Here is a 23,228-nt window from a genome sequence, read left to right as displayed (position 1 = left end):
TGTTATTGTATAAACGTTACGTTATAACATTTAAACCTCTAAATTTCAGCCTTTGTCTACACCAATACAAACAGTCTCTTATCACATGCCTCTTTATGTGCTTTTCACAACAAGACACTGATAATACATGTGTGCCATATAGATAACATCGTGCTCTCTACAGTGGAGTTGTGCAGGACACATCACTAACTGGCTCAAATGCAAGTCAGTAAAAAATACTTAGTCATGTGATAAGGGGGCGGTCTTCAACTGTAGGTCATAACAGAATGGCACAATCATAAAACAAAACATGGCAACAAATAAAAAAAATGAAATGACCCCTATTCAAAAGTCTGCATATCCATAGTTCTTAATACTGTGTATTGCCCCATTTAGCATCAATGATAGCGTGCAGTCTTTTTTAATAGTTGTCTATGAGGCACATAATTCTTGCAGTTGGTATAGCTGCCCATTCGTCTTGGCGAAATGCCTCCAGGTCATGCAAAGACTTTGGTTGTCTTGCATGAACCGCACACGTTTGAGATCTCCCCAGAGTGGCTCGATGATATTAAGGTCAGGAGACTGATGGCCACTGCAGAACCTTCACCTTTTTCTGCTGTAACCACTGGAGAGTCAACTTGGCCTTGTGTTTAGGGTCATTGTCGTGGTGGAAAGTCCAAGATCGTCCCATGTGCAGCTTTCGTGCAGAAAAATGCAAAGATGCTGAATTCATCTTGCCATGAATTTTCCCAAGATTCCCTGTGCCTTTAGAGCTCACACACTCAAAAACATCAGTGAGCCCCCACCATGCTTCAGTGGGGATGGTACTCTTTTCGTTATAGGCCTTGTTGACCACTCTCCAAACATAGCGCTTATGGTTGTGACCATAAAGCTCTATTTTGGTCTTGTCATTCCAAATTACAGTGTGCCAGAAGCTGTGAGGCGTGTCAAGGCTTTTTTGTGTCATGCGCATTAAAGGATTCTTTCTGGCAACTCGACCATGCAGTTAATTTTTGTTCAGGTATTGTCGTATTGAGCTTCTTGAAACAAACACACTGTCTTTTTCCAGAGCAGTCTGTATTTCTCCTGAGGTTACCTGTGGGTTTTTCTTTGTATTCTGAACAATTCTTCTGACATATGTGGCTAAAATCTTTCTTGGTCTACCTGACCTTGGCTTGGTATCAAGAGATCCCCAAATTTAACTTTGTTACGCAGGTCTTTTGACAGTTCTTTTCTGCTCCCCATGGCTCAGTATCTAGCCTGCTCAGTGCATCCATGTCACAGTTAAAAAACTCATTGACTATTTCCACACTAATTGCAATTAAAAATGCCACAGATGTGGGAAATTAACCTTCAATTGACATTTTAACCTGTGTGTGTCACCTTGTGAGTCTGTAACAAGGTCAAACATTCAAGGTTGTGTAAACTTTTGATCAGGGCCATTTGGGTGATTTCTGTTATCATTATGATTTAAAAAGGAGCCAAACAACCATGTGATAATAAATGGCTTCATGATAAGTCATATTTTCAAAATCAATGCCAACATTTCACGATTTCTGCCAGGGTATGCAAACTTTTGAGCACAACTGTATCATCTATACCTATGATTGTACCCATGTTTAACAGTGATGTAAGACTTGTTTATTGAAATATGTGAATACCTCAATAAATAAAAAAAGCTTTAAGCCAAGTTACCAAAAATTCAGCATGTCAAAAATTCCACACCCTGACTACATCCACGTTATGAAGCAATCTCTCTTTAGCATTTTTAAATTTTTAGGGTAATTGTCATGCTGGAAAGTCCAAGAGCGTCCCATGTGCAGCTTCCATGCAGAAGAATGCAAACATGCTGCATTCATCTTGCCATCATCTTTCACAAGATTCCCCATGCCTTTAGAGCTCACACACTCCCAAAACATCAGTGAGCCCCCACCATGCTTCACAGTGGGGATGGTACTCTTTTCGCTATAGGCCTTGTTGACCCCTCTCCAAACATAGCGCTTATGGTTGTGACCATAAAGCTCTATTTTGGTCTCATCATTCCAAATTACAGTGTGCCAGAAGCTGTTAGGCGTGTCAAGATGTTGTCATGCATATTGTAATCAGGCTTTTTTGTGTCATGCGCAGTAAAGGATTATTTCTGGCAACTCGACCATGCAGCTAATTTTTGTTCAAGTATCGTCGTATTGTGCTCCTTGAAACAACCACGCCTTTTTCCAGAGCAGCCTGTATTTCTCCTGAGGTTACCTGTGGGTTTTTCTTTGTATCCCGAAAAATTCTTGTGACAGATGTGGCTGAAAACTTTCTTGGTCTACCTGACCTTGGCATCAAGAGATCCCCACATTTTCCACTTCTTAATAAGTGATTGAACAGTACTAACTGGAATTTTCAAGGCTTTGGATATCTTTTTTATATCCTTTTCCAGCTTTATAAAGTTCCATTACCTTGTTACGCAGGTCTTTTGACAGTTCTTTTCTGCTCCCTTGGCTCAGTATCTAACCTGCTCAGTGCATCCATGTCAGAGCTAAAAAAACTCATTAACCATTTATACATAGACACTAATTGCAATTTAAAGAGCCACAGATGTGGGAAAGTAACCTTTAATTCCCATTTTAACCTGTGTGTCACCTTGTGTGTCTGTATCGCCAAACATTTAAGGGTAGGTAAACTTTTGATCAGGGCCATTTCTGTGATCATTATGATTTTAAAAGGAGCCAAACAACTATGTGATAATAAATGGCTTCATGATCAGTCATATTTTCAAAATCAATGCCAACATTTCACGATTTCTGCCAGGGTATGCAAACTTTTGAGCACAACTGTATCATCTATACCTATTATTGTACCCCTGTTTAACAGTGATGTAAGACTTGTTTGTTAAAATATGTGAATACTAAAAAAAAAAAGGTTTAAGCCAAGTTACCAAGGTAACTGGTGTAGCTTTTTGTCCTGTATAGATTCCATAGAAATGGATAAAAAATGTATTGGAGATAAAAAAAAAATCTACACCCTGACTACATCCAAGTTATGAAGCAATCTCTCTTTAGCATTTTTAGAAGCTGGACAAAGAGATAGGACTAAAATTTCCTGACTGATGTTATCTGAAGATTCTACCTTAGGAAAGAAAGAATAGTTGCTTCTTAAAACCACTTTATCCTGATGAAAAATGAGGTAAGGAGAATTAGAAGAGAGCAGAAAGTTTGACACCCTTCTGGTCAAGGAAATGTCAAAGAGAACTTTCCAAGACAATAGCTGAATGACCATAGGTGAAATGACTAAGCCCTCAAAACCAAGTTAAGGTTCCACAGCAGGAAAGGTCTGTTAACTGATCCTATCCTGTCCAAAGCCAGAAGAAAAGCTTGATGAATGTCAGGAACTCTCTAAATCTTCTTGTGATATAAGACTGATAAGGCAGAAATGTGGCCTTTAACAGAACTTGCTGATAAACTCTTACCCAGACCATCCTGCAAAAATTATAGAATAGGATAATTCTTAGATACATCAGGAAAGGAAAACTTTTCAGACTTCCTGATAAATGTGTGTTTTAACAGGCTTTCTAGTCTGAATCAAAGTGCCTATCACTTGATCACAGAAACCTCTTTAAAGGGTTATAAATCTTTTCAAATTTGTATGAATAAAAAAATCATTATAAGATACCTCAATACTAAAACTTTTAAATGCACTTACTTTAATCCAAAAACGAAGCTTCTAGTCATAAATAAATAATTAATTTTTTCCTTCTAAAATCGGTTCTAACAACCGCCCGTAAAACAAGGCTGGAATTCTCAATAATTAATTATCTCACATCCTCCAATCGCACCGCCACATAACGCCTCTAATTTGAATATGCATGATGTTATGCTTCTTGTAAAATGACATATGCTGTATAATTTATGGGCAATTGCATGCGCACTGTACATTTGAACTCCTGTTCGCCATTTTTATGTATCTGCTCCCACGCATTAGCAGACAGAGCCGGAAGTCATAATCGCACCGATTATCAAATATGCTCGTCAGTCTAGGGGTTTCTAAATACCTACCTTTATGCGCTTCTCTAAGACTGACTGCATCGGCTGCGGCATCCACTCTGTCTTCTGAACTCTGGTGTGCCCTCCCACAATGTCACAACCTTCTTCGTCATCATCCTGTGCAGGGTTGATGACGCACCTGCTGACACTAAACTAGTAAAAATTAATTTGCGCATGCGTGGGTCAGATACCATGGGAAATGTGCATGCGGGCCGCCATGATTGTTCTACTCAGGTAGAACACGCTAGTATGCTATTAACAAGGAAAAAAAATGGGCTTGGCAGCAATAATAATTTTGTCAGGAAACTACAAGTAAACTATAAAAAATTGCTTATACTTGCTATTTGCACTATACAATTATTTGATAAGAGGTTTTGAAATGTGGAAAGGTTTTTTTGGGTTTACTATCCCTTTAAGACAAGATAAGGCATTCAATTGCCATGCTGTCAGATTGAGAGATTTGAGAACTTGATGGAAGGAACCTTGAGGAAGAAGCTCCTTACTGAGAGGAAGATGTCAAGGCTGACTGGAAGACATTTGTATCAGATCTGCATATCAAGTCCTGCAAGTCGATGCCAATAATCACAGAGGTGCTTACCTGTTCTATCCTGGTTATTATCCTTGATAACACAAAGGTAGAAAAGATGTAAATCAGATTGAAGAACCAGGGAATCTCTAGCTCATCTATTAGAGTTGCTTGTGAATCTCGAGATCTTCCACAATACAGGGGTAGCTTGTGATTCAAGTGAGAGGTCAAGCAATATATGTTTGGCTTGCCCCAACAATTCACAATCTGATCAAATACCTCCTGATTCAAGGACCATTCACCCAGGTTAATGGTATTGATGTCAACTCCCAGCTCCCAATGTGGATTGCTAAAATCATGCAATGATGGCCCTCTGCCTATGTCACAATGCAGGATACCTCTTTCATTGCTAAGGCACTTTGAGTACCGCCTTGGTGATTGATGTAGGCCACTACTGTGACACTGTCTGACTGAAATCTCATGCTGTAAAAGGGGCCAACTATGGAGAGCCCTGAAGATTTACGTAGTTGCAAAATGTTGATAAGTAAAATCTCCTCCTCAGACCATACTCCCTTCGCTCTCTGGGAACCCGAGACTGAGCCCCAACGCAACAGGCTGGTATCCGTGATAATTACTACCCAATTTTGATGGAGAAATGAGACCCGCTTAATCAAAGATTGTTGAGTCTGCCACCAATTTAGAGTCTTGCCTTGAAGTCTAAAGAGATCTTCTGAGAAAGGTTGTTGTAACCTCTGTTCTATTATTGCAACATTTGTAGCTGCAAAGGATGAAAATGGAATCTGGCAAAAAGTAAAGCATCTGAGGCTGCTGCTATGAAACCATCTACTTCCATGCATGGAAGGAATGTAGGAATAAGAGTTTGTTGGAGAAGGGCACAGGCCTTCTTCAATCTGAGCCTGCATTGATCTGTGAAAGATAGTTACATTGTTACAGAACTTATGATGAAACCAGTAAGGAAACCATGGTTTGTGGACATACAGAACTCTTCAGGAGGTTGATTTTCCAACCATGGGTACGCAGAAACTGAAGAACTTTGTTCATATGTTCCTGAGCCATCTGAAAAGAAGTATCCTGTACCAGATTGTTGTCTAGGTAAGGAGCTACACATACTGCAATTCCCTGAGTTCTCACCTCTGACAAAAGAGCTCATAAAACCTTTGTTAAGATTCTTGGTACTGTTGCCAGACCAAAAGGTAAGATCTACAAATTGGTAATGCCTGTTTAAAATTTTGTATGATCCCTGTAAATAGGGATAAACAAATAGGCATCTTTAAAGTATATTGTAGACATAAGTGGATCCTCTTGCACTTAAGATATTATAGTATGTAAAGTCTCCATTTTGAAATTTGGAACTTTCATAAATGTGTTCAGAGTTTTGAGATCCAAAATAAAATATTCTGAAAAAATTAAAAACATATTTAAATATCCAACATAGGATAAAGGTACTGTACAATACATTGTAATTCTAAATATAGCGTGTATAGCCTATAGAAATAACCTGAATTTAGTTATGGAGCAATTAGCAATGGTTGTGCCATTGTACACATGCCACCAAATAAAATATAAGGAGACAGTCCCCCAAGGAAGCGTATCTATGCTCTCAGTAATTTGTGTACAATTATTAAAACTGTTTAGGTCCACGCATCTAAACTCTGCAAAAATGTCTCAAATGATAGAAATCAGAAATACAATCTATCTAGAATTAACCACCACAATAATAAGATGCTACACAGATCTCAAATATTCCCTGATGCACATTTCTCCTTCTGGCTTTGTCAAAGGTTGTCAATTGCTCCATAACTGCACACAGATTATTTCTAAAAGCTATATAGGTTAAATCTAGCTTTACAATGTAAACAACAAATTGGTCTCATAACAAATTGACAGTTTGAGGTAATAAAGAAAATAAAGTGAATTGTAGGTAAAGCTCATTATAAAGGGTCCTTTCCCCTCCCTACCCCGTGTTGCGCCCGGTCACGCCAGCGTCACATCCGGCCCCACACGGCCACACCCACTCCACCACACGCAAGATGCCAGGTCAGTTGGAAGGCCAGGTGTGTTTGTCCTCACGCGCAGTCTCTACTGCGCATGACAGCTTCGGACAAACACACTTGGCATTTTCTTATATAGGATGCGTCTAAAACTGTATGTAGTGTCCTCTAGTGCAGGGGTTCTCAAACTTGGCCCTCCAGAGGTTTTGGAACTACATTTCCCATTATGCTCAGCCAGCATTTTATCTGGCTGAGCATCATGGGAAATGTAGTTCCAAAACCTCTGGAGCGCCAAGTTTGAGAACCCCTGCTCTAGTGTATGTCTCCAGGCTATGGGAAACTTGTGCATGATCCTGCTAATAGCCTGCAGGCTAAGAGGCTGGAATGGTGCTTACCTGTCAGCACCTTTGCCTATTGTCCTCACCTTTGCTGCAGAAGACTGCTTCCAGCAGACGGGCCCATTTGAGGCAGTGCTAGCTTCTTTCCAAGGTTCAGTAAAGGAGCGACACACTGTAGACCAGGAGATTGGCGAGCATGCACACATTTCACCTGGGTTGCTGGTGGCATCTCCACACAGGGAGAAGAGAATCACAGCCTGGATGAACTCCTGTCCTCCACTGCCCTGTTCAGAGGTTCTCTGAAGAGGATAATGGGTCTCAGATCGATTAGTGAGCCCCTTTCAAATGATTTGTAGATCTGCACTTCAGTTTCACCATCACTCCTTGCTGGAGGCAAAAAATTGTATCATGGAAACTGGGGGGGGGGGTGGTTAAAGCTCTGCTACTTTCACCATCTTATGAAATAAAGGTAAAGGATCTATCTGTAAACAATTGAATACGCTCAAGCAAGTTAAATGGATCACTGGGAACAGTACACTGTCCATTTAACTAAAGTATTCTTTACCATCACTTTAAATTAATTCTACACAGATTTAAAGATATTTCCCTTATAAAGATTTACTCTTTAAAACATAACTTCATGGAAATCAGTATCTAAATGTCTGAAATAATTCTGTAACTCATTTCCTCAGAAGAGCCAATGACCAAAAACTAAATACTTCAAGTTGATTTATTTGATTTTCACTCATCAGATGCCTACTCTACAAGCTGATTACTAGATCCAGGTCTTCTAATACCTACTTCGCGCATTCATTTATTCATATCTCATTATCCACTATAGTTTTTGCTTTGCACAAAATTCATTGTAGGTAAGGACCTAACATTCCCAATACAGTTGTAGGTGTTATGCACTCAGATTCATTGGTAACACATTATAGGGAATCTAGTTTTTCAGTACACTGTCCCTATAATGTATTCCCAATGACTTGTTGTACAAGCTGTAGAATATAAATTGTATTAGCAATTGTCCCATTTTGTTTATTTTTGTATATGAAATAGCTGTTTTTATTCTTTGAGACAACAATGGACTGAGATTTCAGCAGGAGCCACCTTATCTTATCACTCTCTATACACACAAATGTTTCCTTATCACTGTGTGTATACCAAAGCCCAATAATTAGAAAAAATTAAAACAAACATTTTATAGCTTCTGCTGCCTATGTTTATATAGATTTTTTTATAGCTAATACTTAAAGGACTATTAAATACAGTAGAAGTGAATAACTAACAAGTGCACAATAAAAAGACAATGCAATAGAAATTAGTCTGAGTTTCAAATAAGCAGTAGTTTCTTTCCCCATTTGACGGCCCCTATATCATGTGAAAGCCATCAGCCAATCACAGACTAGTATACATATACTCTGAACTTGCGCACATGCTCAGTAGGAGCTGGTGCTTTAGAAAGTGTGTATATAAAAAGACTGTGTAAACTTTGATAATAGAAGTAAATTAGAAAGTCTCTTAAAGGGACATAATACTCATATGCTAAATCACTTGAAACTGATGCAGTATAACTGTAAAAAGCTGACAGGAAAATATCACCTGAGCATCTCTATGTAAAAAAGGAAGATATTTTACCTCACAATCTCCTCAGCTCACCAGAGAAAGTGCTGTGTAAAAAGTTATACTCAGTTACTGCCCAGCTGCAGGTAAAAAAAAAATGAAGAAATGAACAGCAGCCAATCAGTATCAACAGTGCTGAGGTCATGAACTATTTTACTGTGATCTCATGAGATTTCACTTAACTCTCATGATATTTAATTGTAAACTTCCTTAAGCTGAATAGGGAAATAAGATGAGTGTGCACGTAAGCTCGCTCCTTCCGCTGTCCAGGGACAGACATACTGATTTGCTGCTTAGAAGTCATTTACAATGGAATGTGGCTACTTAGAAACTTTTTACATAGAGATGTTCAGGTGATATTTTCTAGTCAGCTTTTTACAGCTATACTGCATCACTTTCAAGTGTTTAAACATTGGGGTATTATGGCCCTTTAAAAATGAATGCTCTTTCCAAATCATGAAGGTTAATTTTGACTTTACTTAAGTCCTTTAAGAATTGAAATGTTCTGTAAAGGTAGAGATACCACAGGCAAAATCAGCTATTTCAAACACCAAATTAAAAGTAAAGGAGCTATTCATAAAAAAGTTAATACACACCATCAGGTAAAGTGGATAATTGAAACAAATTAAAGGGGAACAAATGCTGCAATACAATTTATATTCAACTGTCACATCATCCACTTACCCTTTATCCTTCAGAGTGAAATACTGATGGTCTTTCTCTTCTGCTGCCTCCATGGCTGAGGTAGAATGAGATGCAGCCTTAACTATTGTACTCTCTTTTTTGCTTGAGTCCTCCATGGTTTCTGTTTGCCGTTCCCTATCATAGGTATCTTTTTTTGTAGCCAGCTGGCCCGAAGAAGCCTTATTAAACAGCTTATTTACCGCAGCTTTCCCAGGGCCATGGTTTCTCTTCTTTTCATGGTTGGTCCTATAAGGAGGATTCAACAGGTAGACACCAGGCTTTGTGCTTGAAGCAGAAGTTCTGGAAGCAGGTGTAGGAGGCTTTTCTTTTGTTGATGGACAGGATGAGGCCTTGGCATGGGTAGAGCAGATAGTGGGCGGTACCTTGTTAGAAGGGGGATCTGATCTGTTATTTCCACGCACTTTTAGGGCCTTCTCTAAAACTTTATTTAGCAGCTCCACCTCTTGTAACTCTAGCATGGATGGCTCAGTCTCTAAGGAAAGGAGAAAATGGAATCAGATGTTAATTTATTTGCTTAAAATATATTTAATTAAAAGTGTCATAACAATATTGTTATCAAGTTAATTATAAGTTTATAATATTTATAATATTGATGATATATTATGATTCGTTTATGAAAATATGAATAATATTGACATGTAATAGAGTCACCTTCTTGTATTATTCGCTGTATATTCGTCTCTCAATGTGTGGGGAATTAAGGGCTTACACCTTTTAATAGAATGCATGTGAATTTGAACTGATAAATTATTTTCTTTTTCTGGCAGGGAGAGCCAACAAATTAATTCATTACTGTTGGGAAATACAACATCTGGCCACCAGGAGGAGGCAAAGACCCCCCAGCCAAAGCATTAATTATCCCTCCCACTTCCATTTATCCCCTCAATCATTCACCCGAGGAAAAAGGAAAAGTAAGAGAAACACTAGGGGTATAGAGGTGCCAGAAGATATGGAAAAACGCTACCTAAAACTAATAGGGAGGGTTTGTGGACTCTCCCTGCCAAGAAAGAAAAGAGTTTATCAGGTAAGCATACATTTTGTTTTGTTTCCAATGGCAGGGAGAGTCCACAAATTCATTCATTACTGTTGGGAATCCAATACCCAAGCTAGATAGGACACAGAATGAACAGGGAGGGGGAGAAAAGGCAGACAAGCCTATTCTGAAGGCACCACTGCTTGGAGTGTGTATCTACCAAAGGAAACATCAGCTGAGGCAAAAACATCAAACTTGGAAAAGTTATGTAAAGAGGACCAGGTAGCCACCTTAGAGATTTGTTCCATGGAGGTTTTGTTCCGAAAAGAAAGAGTAGTCACAGTGCCCTTCTGACCCTTGCGCTTACCGGCATACAAAACAAACAAGGAAGAAGATTGTCTAAAATCCTTGGTTGCATGAAGATAGACTTTTAAAGCACATCCAGATTGTGCAACAGTGCTCCTTCTGAGAGGAAGGATTAGGGCAAACGGAAGGAACTACAATTTCCTGATTGATATTGCGGTCAGAGACAACTTTCGGTAGATAACCCAACTTGGTACGTAAAACGGCCTTATTCGCGTGGAAAACAAGATAAGGGGGATCCCACTGTAAAGATAACTCAGAAACACTGCGAGCAGAAAAAATAGCTAACAAAAATAAAACCTTCCAAGACAAACTTTTTATGTCAACAAAATGCATAAGCTCAAACGGAGCCCGTTGAAGAACACAAAGAACAAGGTTAAGAGGCTTTTAAACACAGGCCGAATTCTAATCAGGGCCTGAACAAAGGACTGAACATCTGAATGATTAGATAACCTCTTGTGTAACAACACAGAAAGGGCAGAAATCTATCTTTTAGAGAACTAGGCGACAAACCTTTCTCCAAATCTTCTTGAAGAAACAAAAGAACAAAAGCCAAGGTAAACTTCAATCCTCGCACCAGGACAGATATGTACGCCACACCTTGGGATAAATCTGACGAGTCACCGGCTTACGAGCCTGGATTAGAGTATCAATGACCCTGTCAGAAAAAAACTCTTTGACAGCACTAGGCGTTAAATCTCCACGCAGTCATCCTCAGAGAATCTAGATTTTGGTAAAGGAACGGACCTTGAAGGAGAAAGTCTGCTCTCTAAGACAACCTCCAAGGAGAAGAGGATGACATCTTCACTAGGTTTGGGAACCAAGTCCTGCGATGCCACGCTGGAGAAATTAGTATCACAAAGGCCAGCTACTGCTTGATGCGGGTGATTACTCGGGGAAGGAGAGCAAATGGAGAAAACAGATAAATAAGCTTGAACTTCCATGGAACTGCTAACGCATCCACCAACACTACCTGAGGATCCCCCGATCCCGACCCGTATATGGGCAGTTTTTTATCGAGACTAGAGGCCATAAGGTCTATCTCCGGGACACCCCACCTGAGGGTTATCTCGAAGAACACCTCCTGATAAAGAGACCATTCCCCGGGATGTAAAGTCTCTCTGCGTAGGAAACCAGCCTTCCAATTGTCCACTCACGTGATGTGGACTGCGCCCATTGAAGGATGCAAGAGACCACCCTCATAGCTAGGGAACTCCTTGTTCCTCCCTGACAATTGATATAAGCTTCATAGTACGTTCTCTGCCTACCATCTATAGTAGAAAAAGGCAAAGAATGACTGGGGGAGTAAGGGAAGTGGGAGGGATACTTAATGCTTTAGCTGCGTTGTATTTGCCTCCCCCTGATGGCCAGGTGTTGTATTTCCCAACAGTATTAAATGAATTTGTGGACTCTCCCTGCCATTGGAAAGAAATGTTATTGTTTAAAAAGATACATAATCCCTTTAATACCAATTGCTCAGTTTTGCATAACCAATATGATTATATTAATATACTTTTTACCTCTGATTACCTTGTATCTAAGCCACTGCAGACTGCCCCTTATCTCAGTTCTTTTGACAGACTTGCATTTTAGCCAATCAGTACTGACTTATAAATAACTCCACAGCAGTGAGCACATTCACAGAGATTACAAGTTATGCGCTAAAACCGGTGCGTAAGTAACACTAAAAATTTAGCAGCACCGCATTTTCCATAGCGCTGCCATTACAAGTTACAGAAAAACCTTCTTGTGCTGTGCGTTATGGTGCGATAAGCTCCATACCGCACAAAAGCCAAGTCCTGACTTGACGTGCTTGTGCATGTTTTCCCCCCATAGACATCAATCGGGAAAAAGTGTTAGAAAAAAAACTAACACGTGCTGTTTCGGAATTTGTGATCGCTATAACACAATCCCCATTGATGTCTATGGAGACAAGAAAGTTATGTAAAAAAAAAACTAACATAAACCCATAATCTAAATGCCCCCGACATCGCCAACACTAAATAAATCTACTAACCCCTAAACCGCCAAACCCCCACATCGCTACTACTAAAATAAATCTATTAAAACCTAAACCGCTGGCACCCCACATCGCTACTAATAAAATAAACCTATTATCCTCTACCCCTAAACCATAGCCTTCCCCCACATCGCGACACACTAAATTAAACTATTGACCCATAAACCTAACACCTGCTAGCTTTAAATTAAAGTTACAATAAAACTACCTTAAAATAAATAAAATCTAACCTGTGAAATAAAAAAAAAAAACTGATATTAAACTATAAATAAACCTAACATTAAAAAAAACCTAACCTTTAAAAAAATAAAATAAAACTATAAAAAAAAAATTACAAAATTAAAAAATCCTAACACTATGAAAAAAACAAAAACAAACTAATTTTACAAAAAAAAACCCTCTAAAATTACGAAAAATACAGGGAGTGCAGAATTATTAGGCAAGTTGTATTTTTGAGGATTAATTTTATTATTGAACAACAACCATGTTCTCAATGAACCCAAAAAACTCATTAATATCAAAGCTGAATAGTTTTGGAAGTAGTTTTTAGTTTGTTTTTAGTTATAGCTATTTTAGGGGGATATCTGTGTGTGCCGGTGACTATTACTGTGCATAATTATTAGGCAACTTAACAAAAAACAAATATATACCCATTTCAATTATTTATGTTTACCAGTGAAACCAATATAACATCTCAACATTCACAAATATACATTTCTGACATTCAAAAACAAAACAAAAACAAATCAGTGACCAATATAGCCACCTTTCTTTGCAAGGACACTCAAAAGCCTGCCATCCATGGATTCTGTCAGTGTTTTGATCTGTTCACCATCAACATTGCGTGCAGCAGCAACCACAGCCTCCCAGACACTGTTCAGAGAGGTGTACTGTTTTCCCTCCTTGTAAATCTCACATTTGATGATGGACCACAGGTTCTCAATGGGGTTCAGATCAGGTGAACAAGGAGGCCATGTCATTAGATGTTCTTCTTTTATACCCTTTCTTGCCAGCCACGCTGTGGAGTACTTGGACGCGTGTGATGGAGCATTGTCCTGCATGAAAATCATGTTTTTCTTGAAGGATGCAGACTTCTTCCTGTACCACTGCTTGAAGAAGGTGTCTTCCAGAAACTGGCAGTAGGACTGGGAGTTGAGCTTGACTCCATCCTCAACCCGAAAAGGCCCCACAAGCTCATCTTTGATGATACCAGCCTAAACCAGTACTCCACCTCCACCTTGCTGGCGTCTGAGTCGGACTGGAGCTCTCTGCCCTTTACCAATCCAGCCACGGGCCCATCCATCTGGCCCATCAAGACTCCCTCTCATTTCATCAGTCCATAAAACCTTAGAAAAATCAGTCTTGAGATATTTCTTGGCCCAGTCTTGACGTTTAAGCTTGTGTGTCTTGTTCAGTGGTGGTCGTCTTTCAGCCTTTCTTACCTTGGCCATGTCTCTGAGTATTGCACACCTTGTGCTTTTGGGCACTCCAGTGATGTTGCAGCTCTGAAATATGGCCAAACTGGTGGCAAGTGGCATCTTGGCAGCTGCACGCTTGACTTTTCTCAGTTCATGGGCAGTTATTTTGCGCCTTGGTTTTTCCACACGCTTCTTGCGACCCTGTTGACTATTTTGAATGAAGCGCTTGATTGTTCGATGATCACGCTTCAGAAGCTTTGCAATTTTAAGAGTGCTGCATCCCTCTGAAAGATATCTCACTATTTTTGACTTTTCTGAGCCTGTCAAGTCCTTCTTTTGACCCATTTTGCCAAAGGAAAGGAAGTTGCCTAATAATTATGCACACCTGATAGAGGGTGTTGATGTCATTAGACCACACCCCTTCTCATTACAGAGATGCACATCACCTAATATGCTTAATTGGTAGTAGGCTTTCGAGCCTATACAGCTTGGAGTAAGACAACATGCATAAAGAGGATGATGTGGTCAAAATACTCATTTGCCTAATAATTCTGCACTCTCTGTAAAGAAAATCTAAGATTACAAAAAAATAATAAATGCAATTATCCAAAATAATAAAAATTAAAGCTAATCTAATACCACTATAAAAAAAGCAACCACAAAATAACCCCCCCCCCCAAAATAAAAAAAAACCTAAGCTTCTCATTGCCACTAAATTGACATTTGTATGGGCATTACCCTTAAAAGGGCAATCAGCCCTGTTTCGGAATTTGCGATCGATATAACACAATCCCCATTGATGTCTATGGAGACAAGAAAGTTATGTAAAAAAAAACCTAACATAAACCCATAATCTAAATGCCCCCGACATAGCCAACACTAAATAAATCTACTAACCCCTAAACCGCCAACCCCCCACATCGCTACTACTAAAATAAATCTATTAAAACCTAAACCGCTGGCACCCCACATCGCTACTAATAAAATAAACCTATTATCCTCTACCCCTAAACCATAGCCTTCCCCCACATCGCGACACACTAAATTAAACTATTGACCCATAAACCTAACACCTGCTAGCTTTAAATTAAAGTTACAATAAAACTACCTTAAAATAAATAAAATCTAACCTGTGAAATTAAAAAAAAAACTGATATTAAACTATAAATAAACCTAACATTAAAAAAAACCTAACCTTTAAAAAAATAAAACTATGAAAAAAAATTAAAAAATTAAAAAATCCTAACACTATGAAAAAAACAAAAACAAACTAACTTTACAAAAAAAAACCTCTAAAATTACGAAAAATAAAGAAAATCTAAGATTACAAAAAAATAATAAATGCAATTATCCAAAATAATAAAAATTAAAGCTAATCTAATACCACTATAAAAAAGCAACCCCCCAACTATCCCCCCAAAATAAAAAAAAACCTAAGCTTCTCATTGCCCCTAAATTGACATTTGTATGGGCATTACCCTAAAAAGGGCAATCAGCTCTTAAGTGCCCATAAAAAAAAATCCCTAATCTTAAAAAAAAAAAAAACACTAGGAAAAAAAAAATAACTCTAAAAAAATCTAAGCTACCCATTGCCCCTAAAGGGACATTTGTATGGGCATTGACCTTAAAAAGGCAATCAGCTCTTTAGTGCCATTTAAAAAAAAAAAGAAACCAAATTTATGCTTACCTGATCAATTTATATATTTCCGGATATGGTGAGTTCACAGCTTGAGTAATTACTGTTGGAAATATCACTCCTGGCCAGCAGGAGGAGGCAAAAAGCACCACAGTTAAACTGCTAAGTATAACTCCCTTACCCACAACCCCCAGTCATTCGACCGAAGGGAAATGAAGAAAAAGGAGTAAGGTTATAGTCAAAAGAATAACTGTCTTAAAATAAAGGGTGGGGCTGTGGACTCACCATATCCGGAAATAAATAAATTTATCAGGTAAGCATAAATTTTGTTTTTCTTTCCCAAGATATGGCGAGTCCACGGCTTGAGTAATTACTGTTGAGAACCAATACCCAAGCTAGAGGACACGGATAAATAGGGAGGGACAAGACAGGCAGTCCTAAACAGAAGGCACCACCGCTTGAAGAACCTCTCTCTCAAAAGAAGCCTTAGTGAGGCAAAAATATAAAATTTGGAAAATTTGTAAAAAGTATGTAGAAAAGAACAAGTTGCAGCCTTGCAAATTTGTTCCACAGAAGCCTCATTTTTGAAAGCCCAAGAAGAGGAAACAGCTCTTGTGGAATGAGCCGTAATTCTCTTAGGCCAAATGAATTATACTTCGTAACCAAAAAGAAAGAGTAGTAGCAGTAGCTTTCTGACCTTTACGTTTCCCAGAGAAACAGACAAAGAGGGCAGAGGACTGGTGAAAATCCTTAGTCGCCTGTAAGTAGAATTTAAGAGCACATACAACATCCAAATTGTGTAACAAATGTTCTTTGGAAGAAAAAGGACACAGAGCAGGAACAACAATTTCCTGATTGATATCTCTATTAGAAACAACCTTAGGAAGGAAACCTAACTTAGTACGAAGAATCGCCTTATCGGCATGAAAAATAAGATAAGGGGAAATCACACTGCAGAGCTGAGAGTTCAGAGACTCTTTGAGCAGAAGAGATAGCAACAAGAAACAAAACCTTCCAAGATAATAACTTAATGTCTATGGAATGCAACGGCTCAAACGGAGCCAGCTGCAAAACTTTAAGAACAAGGTTAAGGCTCCAAGGAGGAGCAACAGACTTAAAGACAGGCCTGATTTTGACCAAGGCCTGACAAAAAGATTGCACATCTGGCACATCTGTAGTAAACACACATATCTGTAGTAAAACAGATAAAGCAGAAATCTGACCCTTCAGGGTACTGACTGACAATCCCTTCTCCAGGCCTTCTTGAAGAAAAGATAAAATTCTAATTCTACTCCAAGAGCCCTTGGATTCACACCAATAGATATTTACGCCATATCTTATGTTAAATCTTTCTAGTAACAGGCTTGCGGGCCTGAATCATGGTCTCAATGACCGACTCAGAAAAACCACGCTTAGACAGAATTAAGCGTTCATCCAAATCTTGTTTCTCTGAACTTGACTGCTTCGAGATTGAAGGAAGGGACCCTGAATCAGGAGGTCCTTCCTCAGAGGTAGTCTCCGAGGTGGGAGAGATGAGATCTCCACTAGGTCTGCAAACCAGATCCTGCTAGGCGACGCAGGGACTATTAGAATCACCGACGCCCTCTCCTGTTTGATACAAGCAATGACTCGTGGAAGGAGAGCAAACGGAGGAAACGGGTATTCCAACCTGAAAACCCAAGCAACCGCAAGAGCATCTATCAGAACAGCCTGCAGATCTCTTGACCTTGAACCGTACCTTGGAAGCTTGGCGTTCTGACGGGACGCCATCAGATCTAACTCCGGCACCCTCCATTTGAGGACTAAGCTGGAAAACACCTCCGGATGGAGTGCCCATTCCCGGGGCTGAAAAATCTGTCTGCTCAGAAAATCCGCTTCCCAGTTGTCTACTCCTGGTATGTGGATGGCAGACAGTAATTGTGGGTCTCTGCCCACTGAAGTTCTTCAATGGTGATTGATGTAAGCCACAGAGGTTATGTTGTCTGACTGGAACCTGATAAACTGGGCTGAGAACAACTGAGGCCAAGCCAATAGAGCATTGTAAATCGCCCTCAACTCCAAGATATTGATGGGAAGAGCAGACTCCTCCTGAGTCCAAAGGCCCTGAGCTTTTAACGAGTTCCAGACTGCTCCCTAGCCTAGCAGGCTGGCGTCCGTGGTCATGATCACCCAGGAAGGTCTATGAAAGCATGTGCCCTAAGAAAGATGTTCCTGAGAGAGAGAATCCCTTGACGACTGATCTAATTCTATTTTCTGAGATAGATAGATGGTCGCCATTCCATTGTCTGAGCATGCACAACTGGAGAGCTCTCAAATTGAATCGAGCAAAAGGAGTGATGTCCATGGAAGCCACCATCAGACCGATTACCTCCATACATTGAGCCACTGAAGGATGAACAGTAGACTGAAGAAAGAGGCAAGAGAAAATGATTTAGTTTTTCCTGACCTCTGTCATAAAAATCTTCATCAATAGAGAATCTATTATGGTCCCAAAGAACACTACTCTTGTAGCAGGGGAAAGGGAGCTTTTTTCCAGATTTACATTCCATCCGTGGGAATGAAGAAAAGACAATATCTCTGTGTGAGATTTTGCTTGTTGAAAAGATGGCGCCTGAACCAATATGTCATCCAGGTAGGGTGCCACAGCAATGTCACGAGAACGAATAACTGCCAAAAGAGCCCCCAGAACCTTTGAAAAAAATTATGGGAACCGTGGCTAGACCAAATGGAAGGGCAACAAACTGGAAATGTTTGTCCAGAAAGGCAAATTTCAGGAATCTGTGATTGTCCCTGTGAATAGGAACATGAAGATATGCATCCTTTAGGTCTACAGTTGTCATTAACTGACCCTCTTGTACTAAAGGAAGAATGGAGCGTATAGTCTTCATCTTGAAGGATGGAACTTTGAGAAACTTGTTTAGACACTTCAAATCTAGAATGGGAGGGAAAGTTCCCTCTTTTTTGAGAACCACAAATAGGTTGGAGTAGAACCCGAGACCCTGTTCCTGCACTGGAACTGGAACTATCACTCCCAGGGAAGAAAGATGTTGTATACATTTCAAGAACGCCTCTCTCTTTATCTGGTCTGCAGATAATATTGAGAAAAGGAATCTGCTTCTGGGAGAAAAAGTCTTGAATTCCAATTTGTAACCCTGAGATACTATGTCCACAGTCAAGGAATCTGGGACATCTTGTATCCAGGTTTGAGAGAACTGAGAAAGTCTGCTCCCCACCTGATCCAATCCCAGATTGAGGCAAACCCTTCATGCTGATTTGGAATAAACTGCGGGTTTCTTTAATTGTTTCCCCTTGTTCCAAGACTGATTGGGTTTCCAAGAAGACTTGGATTGTTCCTGCTTGGAAAAATAAGGGGAAGGCTTTCCTCTGAAGTTACAAAAGGAACAAAAATTACTTTGATGTCCTTTAGGCCTATTCTTCTGATCTTGAGGTAGAAAAGACCCTTTTTCACCCATAATATCAGAGATCATTTCTGCCAAACCAGGTCCAAACAAGGTTTTGCCCCTGTAAGGAATCGCCAGAAGCTTGACTTTAGAGGAAACGTCCGCAGACTAGGATTTCAACCATAACACCCTGCGGGCTAGGACAGCGAAACTAGACGTTTTAGCTCCTAGTCTAACAACCTCTAAAATGGCATCTGCAATAAAGGAATTGGCCAACTTAAGAGCTTTACTCCTATCTTAAATTTCATCCAAGGAAGTCTCTACTTGAAGAGAATCAGACAAGGTGTCAAACCAATAAGATGCCGCACTAGTCACAATGGCAATACACACCGCAGGTTGCCATTGGAGACCTTGATGAACATAAATCTTTTTCAAATAAGCCTCCAGCTTCTTGTCCATTGGATCCTTAAAAGAGCAGCTATCCTCAATAGGAATAGTGGTTCTCTTAGCCAGAGTGGAAATGGCCCCTTCAACTTTGGGTACAGTATACCAAGGGTCTTTAATGGAGTCCTCGACAGAAAACATTTTCTTAAAAATGGGAGATGGGGAAAAAGACATCCCTGGTTTCTCCCATTCCTGTGAGATAATCTCCCTAGCAAGGTCCGGCACAGGAAAAACCTCCGAAGTGGAAAGTTCATCAAAGAAACTATTAAGTTTACTAGATTTCTTAGGAGTGACAACAGGAATATTAAAGTCATCTAAAGTAGCTAAAACCTCCTTTAACAACACACAAAGGTGTTCAAGCTTAAATCTGAAGGATACCACCTTAGTCTCAGAAGAAGGAATTATACTGTCAAAATCTGAGATTTCACCCTCAGAAAGTCCCGATGTATATACCTCATCAGACTTATGAGAAAGGACAACTTGAGAAGCAGAACTGAGGACAGGCACCTTCCTTTCAGGATTTCTAGATTTCCACTTGCGTTTTCCCTGTAATATGGGAATGGCAGCTAATGCCGCAGATACCGCTGAAGATACCTGGGCAGCAATTTCTGCTTTTAAATAAATTCCACTAGGAGTTATAGAGGAACCGCAGGGCACTGCATGTGACATCATTGAGGCTTGAGACATAGCAGGAGAAAGAGGAGGTATTTTTTTTTTTTTATTATTATTATTTTAACAGCATCATCCTGAGAGACATTAGGCTAAAAAATTTGACTTTTATTTTGCAAGGTTTTCTTGACATATGAAGAACAAAATTGCAAAGGAGCTGCAATTTGTGCATCTAAACATAATAAGCATGAATTCATGATAGCAGTCTCTTGCTCCATATCAGACATGTTGTGAAACAGTAAATCAACTTGTACAGATAAGTTTCAAAGATTTTTATATTCAATTAAAAAATATGCCAAGGAAAAAATACACTTTAAATTTTATCCCAAATTAGGATCGATCCCCAGCTAAAATGATGTGAGAAAAGTTAAAGAAAAAACATTTAATAATCATCAAATAAAAGTCTAAAATACCCCTCAGGCAATCCCACACCTCAATTACTGAGGTGCCTTATTACTACCAATTAAGACTGGATCACCCAGAAATGGAGAAAAACAACATTTTCCTCAGAAACGATATGAAGTAAAGCCGGTCATGTGACCGCAACTGCTGAGCTCAAATTACTGCTGCGACACAAAGAGGCATTACTTACTGGTACACTGAGTACCAGAAATAACCGTTTTTTCAAACCTGACAGTTTAAAATGTTGCATCGTTTTATTTTACAGCAATGGAGAAATAAATAAGCTGCTGAAATAGAAAATTCAGCCTTGCTTTCAGTGTAAACTTGTATTGTTTTATCAAGTAAATATATGTCAGAAATTAAAGCCTAATAAAACCATTTTACCCTTTCTTTTTAAAAGAGTTTAAATGTTAGTCTCACACATGCTACAGTGCCTGCTTTATGCCCCAGTTTAATCCATACAACAGAATTATCTATGTCCCAATAAAAAAGCAGTGTCTTTTAATTTAAGGATATGGTCTCCCCAACTGGAAGAAAAAGCACTTACCTGCTCCGCTGTCCAGCATGTAGACAGTTAGAAGGTATGAAAGAACACAGTTCCTCACAGAGACCTTTGAAAAAGAAAGAACAGAGTAGCCAACTCTGGCTTTCTAAACTGGGGCAGCAATTGTTAGGAAAACGCAGTAAGTACCTCTTTACAAGTTCCTAACTGCTTTAAAGCCACCACTATTCGACTGCAAGGAATTACGTGAAATACAGCTATATCTCAAAACTTGCTTGTAGATTAAATCAACATTTTTCTTCAGACACCTAAACTTCACCTCCTCCATGCACCGAAGGCAAAGAGAATGACTGGGGGTTGTGGGTAAGGGAATTAGCAGTTTAACTGTGGTGCTCTTTGCCTCCTCCTGAAAAAAAAAAAAAACCCACTAACCCCAAAATAAGTACTCACCATTCTACTTTCTTCATCAGGAGAAAAGGTGCCAAGGAGCGAAGGTTGCAGCGGGGCCATCCAGCGTTGGGGATCCTCTTTGTGTGATTGTCTCCGCACACTGAAGAATAAATGCAAGGTACCCGTTTTATATTGGGGTAACTTGCATTCCTATTAGATGAAATTTTTAAACCAGCCAATAGGATGAGAGCTGCTTAAATCCTATTGGCTGATTTATCTAGAATGCCAAAAAACAAGACAGAAAGACACATATATATATATATATATATATATAGTAACGAAAAAGATCAGCACTCACCAACGTTGTAACCACTCAGTGCACGGCCAATAGAAACATACAAAGATATACACTGCAAGGGGACAAGACCTGGTGGTGATCCTTGTAGTCCCACGCAAAGAAAGCCAGCACACGAGATTAGAAAAAACACCTTCTTTTAATGCCAAAGTAGCATAACGTTTCAGCTCCCACTGGAGCCTTGGTCACATGCAGCAGTTCACAAAGGAAAAGTCAGGCCTGACTACAAAGATCACCACCAGGTCTTGTCCCCTTGCAGTGTATATCTTTATATATATATAGATAGATAGATAGATAGATAGATAGATAGATAGATATAGAGAGAGAGAGAGAGAGAGAGAGAGAGAGAGAGAGAGAGAGAATACATCATTATATCCAGTATATTAGAATATTACTGCTTAATGCCCCATTAACACTGCCTTGCTGTGTAAAATCTTGCCGAATTTTTTGGCAACAAAGGAGTTAAATGGCCTCATTTGGGGATAAAGGATTCTAAAAATAGATGGCAGAAATATTGCTTATTTCTCTCTTAATCAAAACACAGAGGGAGATGGAAAATTGTCAGCAGGAGAAACATTAGCATAAATTAGCACATCTTAACCTAAGTATGCATTATGCTCGTTGTCTTGAAGATGGACTAAATTAGAAAGGTTGCTGCTGTTCTCTAAGCAATATTATGATGTTCTGTTGAAAGGGAACGTGTTTCAACTGCTCTGCAGAGGAGAAGTGATGGCCTGCTGATCTGTTTAACAACAACATAGCTTCCAATAGCAGAAAAAAGGGAACACTCTGTGCTATGTTACAGAATGGAATACGGATTAATGTATTTTGATCTTTGTATATTGATGCCAGTGTACAACTGGTCAAAAATAATGATTCTCTTCTGTAAAAGTTAATGATATGATGATATGCTATATCTCCAGAGAATAATAATCTGCTGGTAGCCGGCAGTGACAGAGATGAAGACATAATGTGCTGCAGAGGTTTAAGCATGAGAAGGAATAAACCACAGTAAAATTAATTCTCTATCTCTGGCCAAAGGAAGTTCGAGTACACTACATTTTAATTTGTGGAGGGTATCTCCATGTGTGAGCACATAGAAAATAAGCCTGTTCGTTCACTTATGAGTAGGGTTGCCAGTTGCCCTCCACAAAAATACTGCACAACTTGTAGACCTATGATTAGGCAAAGGTGGTAAGTGGCTCCTCCCAAAAAAAACTCAGTACCAGCCTACTTTTATCCTCTTGGCTGTCTGTAAAACACACACTAATAATTTAAAGGGACACTGTACCCAAAAAATTTATTTCATGATTCAGATTGAGCATGAAATTTTAAGCAACTTTCTAATTTACTCCTATTATCACATTTTCTTCATTCTCTTGGTATCTTTATTTGAAATGCAAGAATGTAAGTTTAGATGCCGGCCCATTTTTGGTGAACAACC

At 39.3% G+C, this 23,228-nt stretch overlaps 1 protein-coding gene across 4 annotated transcripts in view; it reads right to left on the bottom strand.

Moving 5' to 3' along the window:
- Window positions 1-23,228, bottom strand: part of TEDC2 (tubulin epsilon and delta complex 2) — a 293,826-nt gene that overhangs the window by 150,037 nt on the left and 120,561 nt on the right. For 3 of the 4 annotated variants that reach the window (XM_053694966.1, XM_053694967.1, XM_053694965.1), the window contains one exon: window positions 9,191-9,683. In XM_053694966.1, coding sequence (XP_053550941.1) covers window positions 9,191-9,683 — 493 coding nt within the window. The remainder of the gene's footprint in view (window positions 1-9,190; window positions 9,684-23,228) is intronic. The other variant, XM_053694968.1, reaches the window with a different exon arrangement.

Source organism: Bombina bombina, chromosome 11 (assembly GCF_027579735.1).
Source record: "Bombina bombina isolate aBomBom1 chromosome 11, aBomBom1.pri, whole genome shotgun sequence".
NCBI lineage: Eukaryota > Metazoa > Chordata > Amphibia > Anura > Bombinatoridae > Bombina > Bombina bombina.
The sequence above is the reverse complement of the archived record's forward strand: the minus strand, read 5'-3'. Positions and strand labels throughout refer to the sequence as shown.